The sequence below is a fragment of the Pezoporus occidentalis genome, unplaced genomic scaffold (assembly GCF_034315485.1).
Source record: "Pezoporus occidentalis ecotype Australia unplaced genomic scaffold, CSIRO_AGI_Poc_V1 ctg125, whole genome shotgun sequence".
Taxonomy (NCBI): Eukaryota; Metazoa; Chordata; class Aves; order Psittaciformes; family Psittacidae; genus Pezoporus; species Pezoporus occidentalis.
In genome coordinates, this window is record NW_026913049.1 from 1298427 (window position 1) to 1319187 (window position 20761).

A 20761-nucleotide genomic window follows, 5' to 3' on the forward strand; every position below is an offset into this window, starting at 1 on the left:
GCAGGCTCGATGACTTGTCTTTGTGTCAGTGTCCTTTGTAGAAGGCATTTAAACTCTGTCGGTGTAGCTGCGTAGGGGGGTGCACGATGGTTGGTCCATTCCCTGTCTGCACTTGCAGCTGAAATGGCAGAAGGAAGGACAAGAAATGGCATCAGCCATCCTTGTTCACATGTGGAACGTCTGCCCAAAGCTCTGCCAGCCTCATTGACATAACTTAGTGTCCTCCATAGAAGGAAGTGACTCTCTGGCTATGTGGATGGTGACAGGAGTCCACCATTTTCTAGTCCATTCCCTGTCGGGTTGGAGCTGTTAAAGGCAGGAAAAGATCAGACACCCTGACTCACCATGGCCAGGCCTGCCCATAACTCTGCCAGAGTGAATGACTTATCTTTGGTCTTTGTCTTTCTGGAAGGCATTTCATCTCTGGCAGTGTGGTGGAGGAGAAGAGTGCGCCATTCTCTGGTCCTCTCTTGCTCTGGGGCTGCAATTGTAAAAGGCAGGACGGCAAACTAAGCAGCAGCAACAGTCACTCACATGGGTAGCCCCTGCTCAGGGCTCTGCAGGTCTCGCTGACTTAACTTTGTGTCAGTGTCCTCTGTAGAAGGAAGTGGACTCTCTGACTGTGTGGATGAGGACAGGAGTGCATCATGGTCTGGTCCATTCCCTCTTGGGGTTGCAGCTGTTAAAGACAGGAAAAGAATGAAGACATCAGACACCTTGACTCACTTTGGCTAGGCCTGCCCATGGCTCTGAAAAAGTGAATGACTTATCTTTGGTCGCTGTCCTTCTGGAAGGCATTTAATCTCTGGCAGTGTGATGGAGGAGAAGAGTGTCCCATTGTCAGGTCCTCTGATTGTCTGGGCCTGCATCTGCAAAAGGCAGAAGAGGAAACTCTGCCTTACTTATCAGATTTTTCCAAGGAGAGAAGCCCTGCCCAGGGCTCTGCCAAAGTGAATGACTTCTCTTTGCTCTTAGTCCTTGTGGAAGGCATTTAATCTCTGGCAGTGTGGTGGAGGAGAAGAGTGCGCCATTCTCTGGTCCTCTCCTGGGCTGGGCCTGCAATAGTAAAAGGCAGGACAGCAAACTAAGCAGCAGCAACAGTCACTCACATGGGTAACCCCTGCTCAGGGCTCTGCAGGTGACGCTGACTTAACTTTCTTTCAGCGTCCTCCATCGAAGGAAGTGACTCTCTGACTGTGTGGATGAGGACAGGAGTGCATGATGGTCTGGTCCATTCCCTGTTGGGGTTGCAGCTGTTAAGGACAGGAAAAGAATGTAGATAGCAGACAGCCGGACTCACCTCGCCTAGGCCTGACTATGCCTCTGCCAGCCTCAGTGACTTACCTTTGTGTCAGTGTCTCTGTGGAAGAGATTTAATATGTGGTGCGCTGCTGAGGATAGGAGTGCACCATGGTTGGTCCCTTCTATGTCAGGGCTTTCACCTGAAATGGCAGGACAAGAAATGGCATCAGCCACCCTTGTTCACATGGGCAACCCTTGCCCAGGGCTCTGCAGGCTCGATGACTTGTCTTTGTGTCAGTGTCCTTTGTAGAAGGCATTTAAACTCTGTCGGTGTAGCTGCGTAGGGGGGTGCACGATGGTTGGTCCATTCCCTGTCTGCACTTGCAGCTGAAATGGCAGAAGGAAGGACAAGAAATGGCATCAGCCATCCTTGTTCACATGTGGAACGTCTGCCCAAAGCTCTGCCAGCCTCATTGACATAACTTAGTGTCCTCCATAGAAGGAAGTGACTCTCTGGCTATGTGGATGGTGACAGGAGTCCACCATTTTCTAGTCCATTCCCTGTCGGGTTGGAGCTGTTAAAGGCAGGAAAAGAATGAAGACATCAGACACCCTGACTCACCATGGCCAGGCCTGCCCATAACTCTGCCAGAGTGAATGACTTATCTTTGGTCTTTGTCTTTCTGGAAGGCATTTCATCTCTGGCAGTGTGGTGGAGGAGAAGAGTGCGCCATTCTCTGGTCCTCTCTTGGTCTGGGGCTGCAATTGTAAAAGGCAGGACGGCAAACTAAGCAGCAGCAACAGTCACTCACATGGGTAGCCCCTGCTCAGGGCTCTGCAGGTCTCGCTGACTTAACTTTGTGTCAGTGTCCTCTGTAGAAGGAAGTGGACTCTCTGACTGTGTGGATGAGGACAGGAGTGCATCATGGTCTGGTCCATTCCCTCTTGGGGTTGCAGCTGTTAAAGACAGGAAAAGAATGAAGACATCAGACATCTTGACTCACTTTGGCTAGGCCTGCCCATGGCTCTGCAAAAGTGAACGACTTATCTTTGGTCCTTGTCCTTGTGGAAGGCATTTAATCTCTGGCAGTGTGGTGGAGGAGAAGAGTGTCCCATTGTCAGGTCCTGTGCTTGTCTGGGCCTGCATGTGCAAAAGGCAGAAGAAGAAACTATGCGTTACCTATCAGATTTTTCCAAGGAAAGAAGCCCTGCCCAGGGCTCTGCCAGAGTGAATGACTTATCTTTGGTCTTTGTCCTTGTGGAAGGCATTTAATCTCTGGCAGTGTGGTGGAGGAGAAGAGTGCGGCCATTCTCTGGTCCTCTCCTGGTCTGGGCCTGCAATAGTAAAAGGCAGGACAGCAAACTAAGCAGCAGCAACAGTCACTCACATGGGTATCCCCTGCTCAGGGCTCTGCAGGTCTCAGCGACTTAACTTTCTGTCACTGTCCTACGTAGAAGGACTCTGTGGATGAGGACAGGAGTGCACCATGCTCTGGTCAATTCCCTGTTGGGGTTGCAGCTGTTAAAGACAGGATAAGAATGTAGACATCAGACAGCCTGACTCAGCATGGTCGAGTCCTGCCCATGGCTCTGCAGGAGTGAATGACTTATCTTTGGTCTTTGTCCTTCTGGAAGTCATTTAATCTCTGGAAATACTGATGGAGGAGAAGAGTGCGCAATTGTCCGGTCCTGTCCTTGTCTTGGCCTGCATCTGCAAAAGGCAGAAGAAGAAACTATGCGTTACCCATCAGAGTTTCCCAAGGAGAAGCCTTGCCCAGGTCTCTGCCAGAGTAAATGACTTATCTTTCTCTATGTCCTTGTGGAAGGCATTTAATCTCTGGCAGTGTGCTGGAGGAGAAGAGTGCGCAATTGTCCGGTCCTGTCCTTGTCTTGGCCTGCATCTGCAAAAGGCAGAAGAAGAAACTATGCGTTACCCATCAGAGTTCCCCAAGGAGAAGCCTTGCCCAGGTCTCTGCCAGAGTAAATGACTTATCTTTCTCTATGTCCTTGTGGAAGGCATTTAATCTCTGGCAGTGTGCTGGAGGAGAAGAGTGCACCATTGTCGGGTCCTATCCTCCTCTGGGCCTGCAATTGGAAAAGGCAGGACGGCAAACTAAGCAGCAGCAACAGTCACTCACATGGGTAACCCCTGCTCAGGGCTCTGCAGGTCTCGGCGACTTAACTTTGTGTCAGTGTCCTCCGTAGAAGGAAGTGACTCTCTGACTGTGTGGATGAAGCCAGGAGCGCACCATGGTGTGATCCATTCCCTGTTGGGGTTGCAGCTGTTAAAGACAGGATAAGAATGTAGACATCAGACAGCCTGATGGCTAGAGCTTGCCCAGGTCTCTGCCAGACTGAATGACTTATCTTTGGTCTTTGTCCTTGTGGAAGGCATTTAATCTCTGGCAGTGTGCTGGAGGAGAAGGGGGCGCCACTGCCAGGTGCTGTCCATGTCTGGCCATGCATCTGCAAAAGGCAGAAGAAGAAACTATGCGTTACCCATCAGAGTTCCCCAACGAGAAGCCTTGCCCAGGTCTCTGCCAGACTGAATGACTTATCTTTGGTCTTTGTCCTTGTGGAAGGCATTTAATCTCTGGCAGTGTGCTGGAGGAGAAGAGTGCACCATTGTCGGGTCCTGTCCTTCTCTGGGCCTGCAATTGGAAAAGGCAGGACAGCAAACTAAGCAGCAACGACAGTCACTCACATGGGTATCCCCTGCTCAGGGCTCTGCAGGTCTCGGTGACTTAACTTTGTGTCAGTGTCCTCCGTAGAAGGACTCTGTGGATGAGGACAGGAGTGCACCATGCTCTGGTCAATTCCCTGTTGGGGTTGCAGCTGTTAAAGACAGGATAAGAATGTAGATAGACAGCCGGACTCACCTCGCCTAGGCCTGACTATGCCTCTGCCAGCCTCAGTGACTTACCTTTGTGTCAGTGTCTCTGTGGAAGAGATTTAATATGTGGTGCGCTGCTGAGGATAGGAGTGCACCATGGTTGGTCCCTTCTATGTCAGGGCTTTCACCTGAAATGGCAGGACAAGAAATGGCATCAGCCACCCTTGTTCACATGGGCAACCCTTGCCCAGGGCTCTGCAGGCTCGATGACTTATCTTTGTGTCAGTGTCCTTTGTAGAAGGCATTTAAACTCTGTTGGTGTAGCTGTGTAGAGAGGTGCACGATGGTTGGTCCATTCCCTGTCTGCACTTGCAGCTGAAATGGCAGAAGGAAGGACAAGAAATGGCATCAGCCATCCTTGTTCACATGTGGAACGTCTGCCCAAAGCTCTGCCAGCCTCATTGACATAACTTAGTGTCCTCCATAGAAGGAAGTGACTCTCTGGCTATGTGGATGGTGACAGGAGTCCACCATTTTCTAGTCCATTCCCTGTCGGGTTGGAGCTGTTAAAGGCAGGAAAAGAATGAAGACATCAGACACCCTGACTCACCATGGCCAGGCCTGCCCATAACTCTGCCAGAGTGAATGACTTATCTTTGGTCTTTGTCTTTCTGGAAGGCATTTCATCTCTGGCAGTGTGGTGGAGGAGAAGAGTGCGCCATTCTCTGGTCCTCTCCTGGTCTGGGCCTGCAATAGTAAAAGGCAGGACAGCAAACTAAGCAGCAGCAACAGTCACTCACATGGGTAACCCCTGCTCAGGGCTCCGCAGGTCTCGGTGCCTTAACTTTGTGTCAGTGTCCTCCTTAGAAAGAAGTGACTCCCTGGCTGTGTGGATGAGGACAGGAGTCCACCATTTTCTAGTCCATTCCCTGTCGGCTTTGCAGCTGTTAAAGACAGGAAAAGAATGAAGACATCAGACACCTTGACTCACCTTGGGTAGGCCTGCCCATGGCTCTGCAAAAGTGAACGACTTATCTTTGGTCCTTGTCCTTGTGGAAGGCATTTAATCTCTGGCAGTGTGGTGGAGGAGAAGAGTGTCCCATTGTCAGGTCCTCTGATTGTCTGGGCCTGCATCTGCAAAAGGCAGAAGAGGAAACTCTGCCTTACTTATCAGATTTTTCCAAGGAGAGAAGCCCTGCCCAGGGCTCTGCCAAAGTGAATGACTTCTCTTTGCTCTTAGTCCTTGTGGAAGGCATTTAATCTCTGGCAGTGTGGTGGAGGAGAAGAGTGCGCCATTCTCTGGTCCTCTCCTGGGCTGGGCCTGCAATAGTAAAAGGCAGGACAGCAAACTAAGCAGCAGCAACAGTCACTCACATGGGTAACCCCTGCTCAGGGCTCTGCAGGTGACGCTGACTTAACTTTCTTTCAGTGTCCTCCATCGAAGGAAGTGACTCTCTGACTGTGTGGATGAGGACAGGAGTGCATCATGGTCTGGTCCATTCCCTGTTGGGGTTGCAGCTGTTAAAGACAGGAAAAGAATGTAGATAGCAGACAGCCGGACTCACCTCGCCTAGGCCTGACTATGCCTCTGCCAGCCTCAGTGACTTACCTTTGTGTCAGTGTCTCTGTGGAAGAGATTTAATATGTGGTGCGCTGCTGAGGATAGGAGTGCACCATGGTTGGTCCCTTCTATGTCAGGGCTTTCACCTGAAATGGCAGGACAAGAAATGGCATCAGCCACCCTTGTTCACATGGGCAACCCTTGCCCAGGGCTCTGCAGGCTCGATGACTTATCTTTGTGTCAGTGTCCTTTGTAGAAGGCATTTAAACTCTGTCGCTGTAGCTGCGTAGGGGGGTGCACGATGGTTGGTCCATTCCCTGTCTGCACTTGCAGCTGAAATGGCAGAAGGAAGGACAAGAAATGGCATCAGCCATCCTTGTTCACATGTGGAACGTCTGCCCAAAGCTCTGCCAGCCTCATTGACATAACTTAGTGTCCTCCATAGAAGGAAGTGACTCTCTGGCTATGTGGATGGTGACAGGAGTCCACCATTTTCTAGTCCATTCCCTGTCGGGTTGGAGCTGTTAAAGGCAGGAAAAGAATGAAGACATCAGACACCCTGACTCACCATGGCCAGGCCTGCCCATAACTCTGCCAGAGTGAATGACTTATCTTTGGTCTTTGTCTTTCTGGAAGGCATTTCATCTCTGGCAGTGTGGTGGAGGAGAAGAGTGCGCCATTCTCTGGTCCTCTCTTGGTCTGGGCCTGCAATTGTAAAAGGCAGGACGGCAAACTAAGCAGCAGCAACAGTCACTCACATGGGTAGCCCCTGCTCAGGGCTCTGCAGGTCTCGCTGACTTAACTTTGTGTCAGTGTCCTCTGTAGAAGGAAGTGACTCTGTGACTGTGTGGATGAGGACAGGAGTGCACCATGCTCTGGTCCATTCCCTGTTGGGGTTGCAGCTGTTAAAGACAGGATGAGAATGTAGACATCAGACAGCCTGACTCACTATGGCGAGTCCTGCCAATGGCTCTGCCGGAGTGAATGACTTATCTTTGGTCTTTGTCCTTCTGGAAGGCATTTAATCTCTGGAAATACTGATGGAGCAGAAGAGTGCGCAATTGTCAGGTCCTGTCCTTGTCTGGGCCTGCATCTGCAAAAGGCAGAAGAAGAAACTATGCGTTACCCATCAGAGTTCCCCAAGGAGAAGCCTTGCCCAGGTCTCTGCCAGACTGAATGACTTATCTTTGGTCTTTGTCCTTGTGGAAGGCATTTAATCTCTGGCAGTGTGGTGGAGGAGAAGAGTGCGCCATTCTCTGGTCCTCTCCTGGTCTGGGCCTGCAATAGTAAAAGGCAGGACAGCAAACTAAGCAGCAGCAACAGTCACTCACATGGGTAACCCCTGCTCAGGGCTCTGCAGGTCTCGGCGACTTAACTTTGTGTCAGTGTCCTCCGTAGAAGGACTCTGTGGATGAGGACAGAAGTGCACCATGCTCTGGTCCATTCCCTGTTGGGGTTGCAGCTGTTAAGGACAGGAAAAGAATGTAGATAGCAGACAGCCGGACTCACCTCGCCTAGGCCTGACTATGCCTCTGCCAGCCTCAGTGACTTACCTTTGTGTCAGTGTCTCTGTGGAAGAGATTTAATATGTGGTGCGCTGCTGAGGATAGGAGTGCACCATGGTTGGTCCCTTCTATGTCAGGGCTTTCACCTGAAATGGCAGGACAAGAAATGGCATCAGCCACCCTTGTTCACATGGGCAACCCTTGCCCAGGGCTCTGCAGGCTCGATGACTTGTCTTTGTGTCAGTGTCCTTTGTAGAAGGCATTTAAACTCTGTCGGTGTAGCTGCGTAGGGGGGTGCACGATGGTTGGTCCATTCCCTGTCTGCACTTGCAGCTGAAATGGCAGAAGGAAGGACAAGAAATGGCATCAGCCATCCTTGTTCTCATGTGGAACATCTGGCCAGAGCTCTGCCAGCCTCAATGCCTTAACTTTGCGCCAGTATACTCTGCAGAAGGAAGTGACTCTCTGGCTGTGTGGATGAGGACAGGAGTTCACCATTTTCTAGTCCATTCCCTGTCAGCTTTGCAGCTGTTAAAGGCAGGAAAAGAATGAAGACATCAGACACCCTGACTCAACCATGGCGAGGCCTGCCCAGGGCTCTGCTAAAGTGAATGACTTATCTCTGGTCTTTGTCCTTGCGGAAGACATTTATTCTCTGGCAGTATGGTGGAGGAGAAGTGTGCGCCATTCTTTGGTCCTGTCCTGGTCTGGGCCTGCAATAGTAAAAGGCAGGACAGCAAACTAAGCAGCAGCAACAGTCACTCACATGGGTAGCCCCTGCTCAGGGCTCTGCAGGCTCAAAGACTTATCTTTGTGTCAGTGTCCTTTGTAGAAGGAAGTGGACTCTCTGACTGTGTGGATGAGGCCGTCTCCATGCATGAACACTTTGCTCACACCTGGCTGCACAGAGCATGGTCCTGGGGTCTGCATTTTGTCACTTCAGGTGCTGCGAGGAGACTCACATGGGCGGTAGCCACTATACCAGGACAGGTCAGGGCTGGTGGGAGCACGGCACTGCACTGGTCTCCTCTGCTTGGGGTCTCAGGCACAGTGGAGACCTGCTAGTGACAGTGAGGATTTATCTGTTTGTTAGGAACACTACAGATTAGTTAATGTGCTCCAAGTTCGTTCTCCAGTGCACTTCAGATATCCTGAGATGTCAGGCCTAATCCTAAGAGGCCACTTCAGAGACCTCTCATACACAGATCCTGTGTCAGACACGGCAGCTCTATGGCTGGGAGGAAGCAAAGCGGATGAGGGAAGTTAAGTCTGGAATAGGTGGTGAAGGGGTGGCTTTAGTTTTTGTCTTTTGTCTATTTAAACTGGAAATAAGTTTTCCCAAGCCTGAAGCCTGTTTTGCCTATGACAGCAACTTGTAAGGGATCTCCCTCTATTTATCGCTACGCAGGAGCTTTTTCATCCTGTTTCTGTCCTGGAGGAGTGATTGAGTGGCTGGTGGGTAACTGGCAGCCACCCAAGGTTAACCTGCCTCAGTAGGTTATGTACTGCAGTAATGCAGTTTGGAGCGTGTGTGTACTGCAGATATAAGGGGTGAGTGGTGGTCATTTTAGCTTATGAAATCTTCTGGTATATGGTTCTCAGATGGTTAGTGTTTCTAACCCTTTAGAGATTTTAACACATATATAAGCCTGTTTGCTTCCATAGAATAGCTCATGTGTATAGAGCTGCTCAAGAGGACTTTATAATCATGCACCCTTTTTTTTTCCTTGGCAACCATCCTTATCTACTGTCATCTAAAGATCTAACTCTCACCTTGCTTACTCATGAAACTAGGATAATAAGATCTCAAAGAAAATACTGCTACAACTGTGTTTGGTCAAACTGTGGTATGACCCAGAGATTTATTTTTTCCAGGAAAATTTTCATCAGAAGGAGCAGACTGATGCACTTGATTAGACCTGGGTCTAATAACCAGAGCTGATGTTAGGTTTCCTGAACATAACTGAGCAGTCCTTCAGCCTAGTTTGTAAAAGGACACATGAACTATCTCTCTAAATAATACTCAATGTGCAGTTACACTGTATGCTGAAGAATGGTATCCTAGGTGTGGGTTTTGTTGGGTTTTTTTTTGGTCACTATGTGTTTAATAAGTGGTGCAATATTCTTAAAAGACAAATTAAGAAATTCCTGGCTGTAATCAGGTGAAATTCATGTGGTTGCCCACTTCAGACTGGAAGTCCTCAAGCAGAAGGACATCAAGCTCTCCTAAGCATTTGCTGCTGTTATTAATGTAGATACAGCTTGGAATTCCTGAATCAGGTAGCCTACCAAACTTGGCAAGGACACCAAAGTTACTGAAAAGTGAACTTTTAACCCATGCTTACTTTTCAGTTGCCACCTTCTTATAATCTCCAGCCCCTAAAAGAAGTGACAGACGAGAATCACCTGTTCTTCAGAAGAATGATTAAATCCCATACTAATCATTAGATACATTTTCCCCAAGCACTTCAGATTTTAATCTGCACATTATTCTCTCAGGGAGCATCTCTCTACCTTATAAACAATACAGGAAGTGTAAAGGGTAAAGAAGACATGGTGTTACTGGAGAGTCTAAACAGTATTGGCAAATTGAAAATTGTGAAGCAGCAATGGTATTTACAGGAGAAATTTGACGCCATTTATCCGAATGCTGAATATCAGCTCCATTCATTTACCACTGAACTGAATGTTTCAAATTATAAATTAAGATTATGGTCCCTTAAGTGTCTTCTTTGATGCGAAAATGACAAAAACAGTTCGTTAGTAATTGTTACATAAAATAACAGCTGATAAGTTGGTAAGATAGTAAAAGACAGGCCAAATTCTATTAAACCTTTTCTTGAAATTTAAGACTTTTATCCTGGAATGTTAGAAAAATCTGTATTATGAGTGGTGCTATGCACATGAACTTTTTTTTTTTTTTTTTTTTAATTTGCTCTAGGAAATGGATTAATGACTTACATTTAGGGTGACTATTCACATTGGTGAGTTTCAGGGATTTCAGGCTGTGGGATCATCATTCAGTCCAATTCACTCCTCAGTCCTGGCTCCATGACTGACTAGTCTCCAATATCTGCAGCCTCACACACTGACTCTCTGCATGCCTTGCAACCTGGCTTCACCTCCATTATCTGTGTTAGGGGAAGAGCAATGAGGTCTGCATTCCAGAGCCTCATCCCACTGTGAAACAGCAACGTTAGCAAAGTGTGCGCTGGCTTCTGGGAAATGTTCTCAAGTCCCAACATTTCAATGTACTTTTAAGCTCCTCGCATAGAAAAAAGAATAGAGTGGAGCCTTCAGTGCTGTTCCAGATCAATTTGGGAAGAGTCCAGGACTTTCCATTACCTTTAACAGGGGCAGAAGAAGCCGGGAGGGAACAGAAACAGAACACCTGACGTGAACAAGCCATCCTATTACTAGTTAACTACTAATTGCTAGTATTAACTATTATTTCATACTACAGCATGCTGTGCCCAGTATATAAAAAGGCAGGTTACACAGAAGCAACCAATCAGGTCAGGCTAGGTACGGTAAGCGGGTGGTGAGCAATTGTCTTGTGCATCACTTGTGCTTATTGTATTGGGTTTTTTTTCTTTTCCTCTTTAGTTTTATATCTCTCTCCTTGTTCTTCAGCTAATTATTATAAGTACTGTATTGTACTCTAGTTATTAAACTGTTCTTATGTCAAACCGCAGGGTCTGCATTCTTTTGATTCTCCTTCCCGTCCTGCCCCGGAGGTGGGAAAGAGAGAGTGAGTGAGCGGCTGCATGGTGCTAAGTTACCAGGTGGATTTAAACCATAACAAGGGGTCATAGATCACTTCAGATTTTCAGTTCCAAGACTGTCACTGCCATTTAAATAAAGATGGGATCATTAGGAGATCTGTTATGCCTTCGTAGGCATCACATACCACACCCAATTGCATCTTTGGTCTTTGTCCTTGTGGAAGGCATTTAATCTCTGGCAGTGTGGTGGAGGAGAAGAGTGCGCCATTGTCAGGTCCTGTCCTTGTCTGGGCCTGCATCTGCAAAAGGCAGAAGAAGAAACTATGCGTTACCTACCAGACTTCCCCAAGCAGAGAAGCCCTGCCCATGGCTCTGCCGAAGTGAACGACTTATCTTTGGTCTTTGTCCTTGTGGAAGGCATTTAATCTCTGGCAGTGTGGTGGAGGAGAAGTGTGCGCCATTCTTTGGTCCTGTCCTTGTCTCAGCCTGGAACTGTAAAAGGCAGAACAGCAAACTAAGCAGCAGCAGCAACAGTCACTTACATGGGTAGCTCCTGCTCAGGGCTCTGCAGGTCTCGGTGACTTAACTTTGTTTCAACGTCCTCCATCGAAGGAAGCGACTCTCTGACTGTGTGGATGAGGACAGGAGTGCATCATGGTCTGGTCCATTCCCTCTTGGGGTTGCAGCTGTTAAAGACAGGAAAAGAATGAAGACATCAGACACCTTGACTCACTTTGGCTAGGCCTGCCCATGGCTCTGAAAAAGTGAATGACTTATCTTTGGTCGCTGTCCTTCTGGAAGGCATTTAATCTCTGGCAGTGTGGTGGAGGAGAAGAGTGTCCCATTGTCAGGTCCTCTGATTGTCTGGGCCTGCATCTGCAAAAGGCAGAAGAGGAAACTCTGCCTTACTTATCAGATTTTTCCAAGGAGAGAAGCCCTGCCCAGGGCTCTGCCAAAGTGAACGACTTCTCTTTGCTCTTAGTCCTTGTGGAAGGCATTTCATCTCTGGCAGTGTGGTGGAGGAGAAGAGTGCGCCACTCTCTGGTCCTCTCCTGGGCTGGGCCTGCAATAGTAAAAGGCAGGACAGCAAACTAAGCAGCAGCAACAGTCACTCACATGGGTAACCCCTGCTCAGGGCTCTGCAGGTGACGCTGACTTAACTTTCTTTCAGCGTCCTCCATCGAAGGAAGTGACTCTCTGACTGTGTGGATGAGGACAGGAGTGCATCATGGTTGGTCTCTTCTATGTCAGGGCTTTCACCTGAAATGGCAGGACAAGAAATGGCATCAGCCACCCTTGTTCACATGGGGAACCCCTACCCAGGGCTCTGCGGGCTCGATGACTTAACTTTCTGTCAGTGTCCTTTGTAGAAGGCACTTAAACACTCTTTTTATAGCTGTGCATAGGGGTTCACAATGGTTTTTCCATTTCCTGTCTGGACTTGCACCTGAAATGGCCAGAAATGGCATCAGCCCCCCTTGTTCACATGGGGAACCCCCGCCCAGGCTTCTGCCAGACTCCATCACTTAACTTTGTGTCAGTGTCCTTGTGGAAGGCAGCAAGTCTCTCTGCTCGAGAGGATGAGGACCGGAGCACGCCAAGGTCTGATCCTGTCCCGCTGAGTGCCTGTGGCTGCAGAAGAGAAGAGAACTGCAGAGCAACCGCCACTGCTCACCACGCGCAACCCCTGCGCAGGGCCCTGCCACACGCCAAGACTTAACTCAGGAGTGCGCCCTCTTCCGGTCCTGTCCTTGTGTGAGCTTCTGGCTCTGGAAGTGAAAGGAGGAGCAGCCGCCATCTGCCGCCCATGGGGCAGCCGCTGCCTCCCTGCCCGGGCCCAGCAGCCCGGCCCTCCCCTCCCTGCCTTCCTCCTGCCCTCTCACCTCAGCCCTGGCTCACCCACCTGCTCTCCTCCAGGCGGGTCTGGCCCTTGTCACCCCGCAGCCCTTTACGCGCCCGTCCTGGTATCTGGGCTACCAACCCCTGTGGAACGGAATGGCCACCACCAACATTCCATCACCTGGGATACAGTCACCACCAACATTCTATCAGCTATCATGCCCCCTTTCAGTTTCAAGACTGCCACTGCAGTTTTGTTTAAATGAAGATGGTATCATTAGGTGATCTGTTATGTCTTCTTCCATATCACATACCACACCCCATTGCATTTTATTTAATCAGCCTTTTATTAAGCCCAATAATTTATAAACATATAATTTTATCTTTTCATCAAGTTCTTTGGTGTCTAAAAAATGTATTTTCTTTAATTATACTGTTGCCATACAGGTGATCTAAGAATTCATTTAGTCCATTTAGCTACAAACCGATGGACATATTATTATGTTGCTTCTGAGTCTCTAAATAATCTTTGCTATTAAATCTCCTTGTGAAATGCAGATAAGCAGCTAAGTGCATCTTTTCATTCTTTAGGAACAACTTGCATGTGCTTAACTTTCTGAACTTTCTCTTTTATGTTTTTGTTCACTGAGCTGATACATAGAATCACAGAATCATTGAATGGTCTGGGTTGGAAGGGACCCTGAAGATGACCTAGTTCCAATCCTCCTTCTATGGGTAGGGACACCTTTCCATAGACTTTTCCCTGTACCAAAACTTTTCCTGGTTGCTTAAAGCGCTGTCCAGTCTGGCCCTGAACACTGCCAGGGATGGGGCAGCCACAGCTTCTCTGGGCAACTGTGCCTCACTACTCTCACAGGAAAGAATTTCTTCTTAATATCTAATCTAAATCTGCCCTCTTTCAGTTTACAGCATCCTCCCTTGTCCTGTCACTACATGCCCTTGTAAAACTTCCCTCTTTAGATTTCTCATAGCCCCCCTTTATAAGTATCCTTGGAGCCTTCTCTTGTCCAGGCTGAATAAGCCCAGTTCTCTCAGCCTGATTTCAAAGGGGAGGTTATCCAGCCCTCTGGCCATCTTCATGACCCTCCTCTGGACTTGCTCCGAAAGATCCATGACCTTTTTATATTGGGAGCCCCAGAGCTGCACAGAGTACTCCAGGTAGGGTTTCACTATAGTGGAGCAGAGGGGGAGAATCATTCTCTCGACCTGCTGTTTATGCTTCTTTTTTGATGCAGCAGAAGTAAAGCCTGTTCTTCTTACTCCATATAGCACAAATATCCATTTGGGCACTACCATTAAAAATGCAAGCATCCACCTAAAGAATTCAGGTTATTTTTCCAAAAGGAAGTGCAACAGTATTTCAGTATTACTGTAGAAAAGGTAGAAAAACTGTAGGACAGGTAGAAAAAAATAGCTGTACTGCTAGTGACAGTAGCACCTTCCTAGAATTGCATCTTTTTCTTCTCTTTCCAGCAATCATAGACTGTAACTTTATAATATATCTACAGAATGACTCTGTGGGAGAAGATAAAATCTAGAGAGAAGATAGAAATCATTAATTTTCATGAATATACACTCTAGCCATACATCTACTAATCTGCATGTGAAAACATCCAATATAAACCTATGATTTAGTTTTTAATTTATTCAGTAATTCGTGGTTTTTCTAGATTCTAGACTGATGAGAGCTCTGGTTATTTGCACCTACATTCATTAGTATTTTCTTTTGTGCCATATAAGAAGCAGATAAACAAATTGTCAGAAATAATCTATACAATGTTTTTGCGTCCACATTTTCCTTTCTTTTTCCTGCTGATTCCAGTGCCCCTGTGGAAGCCTGAGCTGTAGTGCTCAAAACATAGTACTGGAGCTATTTTAACTTTGATAATATAAGCACATATCTGAAGTCAGTTATTGTGGTTGGGCTTTTTTAAATAAATCAGGTATTTGTCCCAGAAAACTTATTTCTTCCAATATACCCAACTACAGTAATAAACATGGAAGTAATGTAAATATGCAGAACAGCAATCCACACTTTCACACAGTATTACAAAAAGGGCTAATAAGCTTGAAAATGACGCAAAACATAAACGACCAATTGCTGCTACTCTTTCTGTCTGTATGAATTTACAGGCTAATTATTTGAATCAGTTTTAGTAGAATTATATATACCTGAAAATAAAGGTATTTTCAAAACCTCATTTGAATAACATTGTAAGAAGAAAAAAACCCCAAGTGTATAATGAGTGTACAGTCCCTAAAAAGGACAGATAAATAGCATAATGGGTTTTCATGTCATCTTTTCACTGCTTCTATAATAATAGAGAAATCCAAAATTTCACAGAATTTAAGGACATGGAAATTTGCATCTCAGAATTAACACCCTATAGCCTATGTCTCCCATGTTTCTCATCCTTTTTCAGACTCCAAGACCTTTTTTCCCTGCACCAAAACCCAAGACTCAAGTCCTGTGCACCTTATCCTGTGCACTCAGTATTTCTGAAACTATTAGCAGTGTGAAAAAAGTCACTGTTCCCAAAACTGTGAGCCCATAAGATGTTTTTGAAGTTGTTTCGTGTCATTGGAGCAAAACAGTAAATAATTTTTATGAGTCTATGACCAAACTCTAAAGTCTTCAGGTGTGACTTTCTCACTTCAAGCTGATATTGGTAGCATAAATATAACAAGAGGTTATAAACTGCTAAATGTGTCATGCTGCCCTCAGTGCCATTTGGAGAACTTTTGTGATGTGAACATATGAAACCATAAAACTGACAGAGAAAACCCTGTTCCCATATGTTTAATGGCAAGTAGTAAAACAATGTAACTATGTGACCTCACCCAAATCATTAGACTAGTGCTCTAAATTTGCAGTATGGGACTAAGTTATCTGAAAGTTAGGAACAAGTCTAAGTTGATTAAAATTTCAGTCTTCTAGTGCACAGTGAGCATTTTAGTTATTCAGACCTCCGTGATCAGGAATGCTAACCCTGCAGCCTTTTACTTTATGAAGGTTACACTTCTCTCTTTGCAACATGAATGAATTGGAATCACAGATGTATTCTGTGGGTCTGCCTAGCTTTTCTTGTTCAGAAATGTGAGTTCACATGAAGATATAGATACATGCCAAAATTAGAGAAGACAGTGGAGGAAAATGAAATGTCAGATATTGATATATATTATTTAACAGTAGCCACCAGTTGCTGCCATTAATTTTACAAGTGATTTTTCTTAGCAACTGCTTTACATAAAGCCTTTTGTGAGATAAGCTGCTGCAAGCAGCAAAAAGATTTTTGTTTACCTTGCTTTCTATAAGCAGTTAACTCCTCTTGCTGGATTAATTCACTATAGCTGCTCATTAAACTGCAGGCCAAAATATGTCTGATAACGAAGCCATTTTAAGGCATGATGAATACTTAAACAATGGTATCTGTTTTATTGTTGACTTAGTAATATTTCTTCCTTATATATTTTTTTTTCTTTTAACTATTGCTTTTTAATATAGCATCTGAAATAATGTGATATGAACCTCTGGAAAACAATAATAATTTTTCATACTTTAATCCCATTTTATAAAAGCTGTAATACATTTACATTTATTCAGACTTCCTAAACTGTATCACTTCTGTTTCCACAGAAAGTGTTGATTATGGGCCAGTGTTTGTACAAGAGCCAGGTGACGTGATTTTTCCAACTGATTCTGAGGAGAAGAAAGTATTTCTGAATTGTCAAGCTCGTGGAAATCCTACTCCCACATACAGGTACTTGTTTTAGAATTATTTTTTGTTAGTTTTCAGAATATTAGCCTCTGCAATCCCACTCTGAGGTTCAATGTGCTTTGGAGAACAACACAACAGAAAATGTTCTGTGACACAAATGGCTTTCCTGATTAAATGCTTCTTCTGATTCTGAATAAGAAAGAAGTGGTAGTGAATAAAAGCAAAGCAGTATGTGAAGTTACAAATTATGTTCTCTGTCATCCTATCTATCCATGTGGAAGGACTCCTTTTGTCCATTTTTTTTACTTGTGTCTGTAACAACCAACAAGACCAAAATCTTTAATTGATTTTTTTTTTCTGAACATCTATAAAGATATGAAATACTGCCCCATTTTATAAGGAGAGCAGTAAAGAACAGGTACATTAAATGACATGACTATGCAATACAGGATACCATGGCTGAGCCAAATCTGGTGTCTTTTCATCCACAAGTCCATCATTTTATTTCTTTGCAACCACTGCCTGTTGCCTAATTTTTCATACAGAGTCTTATTTCTCAGATAGCTACTATATGGATCTGTTATAATGCATCTATGAGTCTGCGAGTTCAGTTTATTAATGATGCCCACTTGCAGGTGGGAACAATATGCTGAAGTCACCTAACCCATTTGCTATATCAGACTCTACTCATATTTTATACAAATTACAAGTGATGTAGGAGGACTGGGGGAGCACATGGTTGAATATTATTTCCCTATACACTTTATCTTTTCTCATACAGTCATTCTTCCCTTATAAAGGGAACATCAGGATTCTTATCAGTATGTTTTGTCATATGTGACAATCATAATTTCTGCATTTTATTTTTTACCTATTAAAACTAATTCATTTGTGGAGTCTTTAGCATTCTGGATGGATTCTCCTTAGACTTACTTGAATCACAGAACTTACATTTCTATAGCTGGAAGAAATTCAGAGGCAGAACTATTTTTAGATATCCCTACCATAACAGCACTGAATCTGCCTCTTTTAAACAGATGTGTGTCATTTGGGTGGAGCAATCCCAGGCACAGCTACAGGCTGGGCAGAAAAGAGATTCAGAGGAGTCCTGTGGAGAAGGACCTGGGGGTGTTGGTCAATGAGAAAATGAACATGAGCCAGCAGTGTGCACTCGCAGCCCAGAAAGCCAACCGTATCCAGGGCTGCATCAAAAGGAGCGTGACCAGCAGGTCGAAGGAGGTGATCCTGCCCCTCTACTCTGCTCTTGTGAGACATCACCTGGAGTATTGTGTGCAGTTCTGATGTCCTCAACATAAAAAGGACATGGAACTGTTGGAACAAGTCCAGAGGAGGGCCACGAGGATGATCAGGGGACTGGAGCACCTCCCGTATGAAGATAGGCTGAGAAAGTTGGGGCTGTTCAGCCTGGAGAAGAGAAGGCTGCATGGAGACCTCATAGCAGCCTTCCGGCACCTGAAGGGGGCCTACTGGGGTGCTGGGAAGGAAGTCTTCATTAGGGACAGTAGTGATAGGACAAGGGGTAACGGGTTCAAACTTAAACAGGGGAAGTTTAGATTGGATATAAGGAGGAAGTCTTTTACTGTAAGGGTGGTGAGGCACTGGAATGGGTTGCCCAGGGAAACTGTGAATGCTCCATCCCTGGCAGTGTTCAAGGAGGGGTTGGACAGAGCCTTGGGTAACATGGTTTAGTGTGAGGTGTCCCTGCCCATGGCAGGGGGGTTGGAACTAGATGATCTTAAGGTCCTTTCCAACCCTAACTATTCTATGATGCTATGATTAAATGGATGTGATTCATGGCACAACTTTCTCAAGCAGTGCAGGCATGACTAAAACATGTAACATGGGATTAGGAATGAGCAATCAGAAATTTTTCAAACTGAAATTACATACACTCCCCACTTTGTAGGATAAAAGCAATGTTGTATTCTTCCTTATTGACATTCCTTGTGAAATTTCTATTATATATTTATTGCTTGTTGAATAAAAAAAAAATCTCTATTATTTCCTCACACTGTCTTATCAGTCCATTAAAAATAACACAACCATGGGGACAAGTCATAAGTTCCCACCAAAAGAGGGAAACCTTATGTTCAGCCCTCCCAGACAACCTTATTCTTGTGGAGATTTTCTTTGGAGGGCCTATGTCTTCTCCTTTCTCTCTTGGTCCAACTGGGTTTTTTTTGCATTTTTCCAATGGAATGCAGTTAACAAATAAAGACTTTCAGTGTATTTTAAAGGGCAGCTACAAAGAGGCTCTCTTTTCACAAGAGGCCACATGGAGAAGGCAAGAGAGGTCTCATCTCAAGAAAGAAATTTTTTCTGTAAGAACAGTCATTCACTGGAACAACCTCCTCAGGGACTTGACAGAGTCACTGGACATTTTGAAGATGTAATTGAACAAAGTGCTAGATAATCTCATCTAGCCTCCCTTTCCCATGAAATGTTGGCCCAAATGATCTTTTGAGGTCCCTTTCAACCCGGGCTGTTTTATGATTTGGTGATATCCATTCCTTCAGTTCTCCAGAGATCATTGATGTCAGCTGCCTTACAAACAAAATTTCCTGACTGCTGTTCATGCAAGGAAAGCTTTGACCCAAACGGCCTAATTCTAACAGCACCGTTTAACTTCTCCTCCTTAAGTTGCTGTCATTTGTCTGTGCAGCATATGCAGTACACACTGCCATTCAGAAGAAGGGAAAAGAGAGATAAATTACTTTGTGAGGAATTTACTATTCTCAGGGCAGGTGCAGAGGAAATTTAGCCTCAAAAAAGTCTATAGATAGGCAAAGGTTTGTTGTATGTCTCTGCCTAACCTTTGGCACGTGAGATAGTGAAAAGATATCACCCAAGACCCTGTTATCTACAAGCACAGGACAATAGAGATATTTATTCATATGGGCTGTGAGGTCCATGCTGCTAAGAATTATTTTCAGAAAAAAAAAAACCACAAACCAACCAAAGCACAACATTTTTTTCTTTTAAGCTACATTAAAAGAATGTATAAAGCACTTAAAAATTCCAAACTTAAATTGTCTTTGCCATTGTAATTAATTTCCTTAGTACGTGTAACTTATGAAACCAGTTTACAAATTCTTTTTTTTTGCTAGGATATGACATTTTAACAGAGTGGTGAATGGTCACATCATTTAAGATTTTCTTCTTCCTTGGAAACAGTTTTTTTCATCTTGTTGAAGTTCGACTCTAAAATAAAAGAAAAACATAATTTCTTGAGTTTCATTCATTAAAGTATCAAGATGCATTAATTTAGGGAATAACTCCCTGTAATAAACTGATTCCATTCCATTTGCTCAGCATTTCTGCAAATCATACTTTAATATCAGAAGTCAGGAACTGTACAGCGAAGAGCATAACTGAGACCTTTGATGAGGAATACAGACATTCACAAGGTTCCTGTGGGATCTCAGCAGTGTTACTGAGTTAAAGGCAGGCGCAGAATTCCCTGAGATGCTGCTTCACTACACTGCTTTCACTGCCTGTGAAACACCATGTTTCCTATTTTATGTATAATATATACATGTATATATAACACATTCAAGCTGATTAGAATTTTTTGTCAGCATCATTTCCTCATAAAAAAGACAGTTGAAAAATATTTTTAGATTATTTTCTGTCTGCCTAAGCCAAAATGGAGCATTTTGAAATGTTATCTGTCACTTGCCTTCGAGAAAAAATGTAGCTGATTTTCCCTATCATCTTGTTACCTTTTAAGTATTGTATTTGGGATTCTGTCCTCCCAGATCAGTCAGGGTACATAGAAGAAAACATGTCACGCAATTCAGTGTTGCTGTTTCTGTTACATGCTTAGATTATATGCAAGGAATACAATCACCCATGATAGACCCCAAGATACATAGACAGATAGTCATCAAGATCCAGAGTTTTGGGGTATCATTACAAAAATGTATTTTTACATTCAATTTAACTGAAAATGAAAATACTGAAGAAAGCTAATTAAAGGAATTGAATTTTGTGTCAGCTCCTATTTGGAAATGCCAGACTGTAGTTTTTACTTTTTCCTTATCTAAATCTCCCATAATTTTTTGATCAATTTTTGCTTTTTTATTTCATATTTATTTTTGATTTTGCTTTTTTATTTCATATATATATGTAAAAGTTAAAATTTCTTTGTTTCATTCAAAATCTTAACTCATTAATAAATTGTTCAAGATCAGAAGTTCCTTATATGAATATATGAATCTCTTTAACAATGTAGTAAATCCTACAGACATTTCCCTAATATCCTTTGCAATGTAATGTCAACAGTGTTTCGTTTC

At 44.6% G+C, this 20761-nt stretch overlaps 1 protein-coding gene across 8 annotated transcripts in view; it reads left to right on the plus strand.

The window, feature by feature from the left end:
• CNTN5 (contactin 5) overlaps positions 1 to 20761 on the plus strand; it is a 642522-nt gene that overhangs the window by 400630 nt on the left and 221131 nt on the right. For all 8 annotated transcript variants that reach the window (XM_062607752.1, XM_062607749.1, XM_062607746.1 and 5 more), the window contains one exon: positions 16364 to 16487. In XM_062607752.1, the coding sequence (XP_062463736.1) occupies positions 16364 to 16487 (124 nt within the window). The remainder of the gene's footprint in view (positions 1 to 16363; positions 16488 to 20761) is intronic.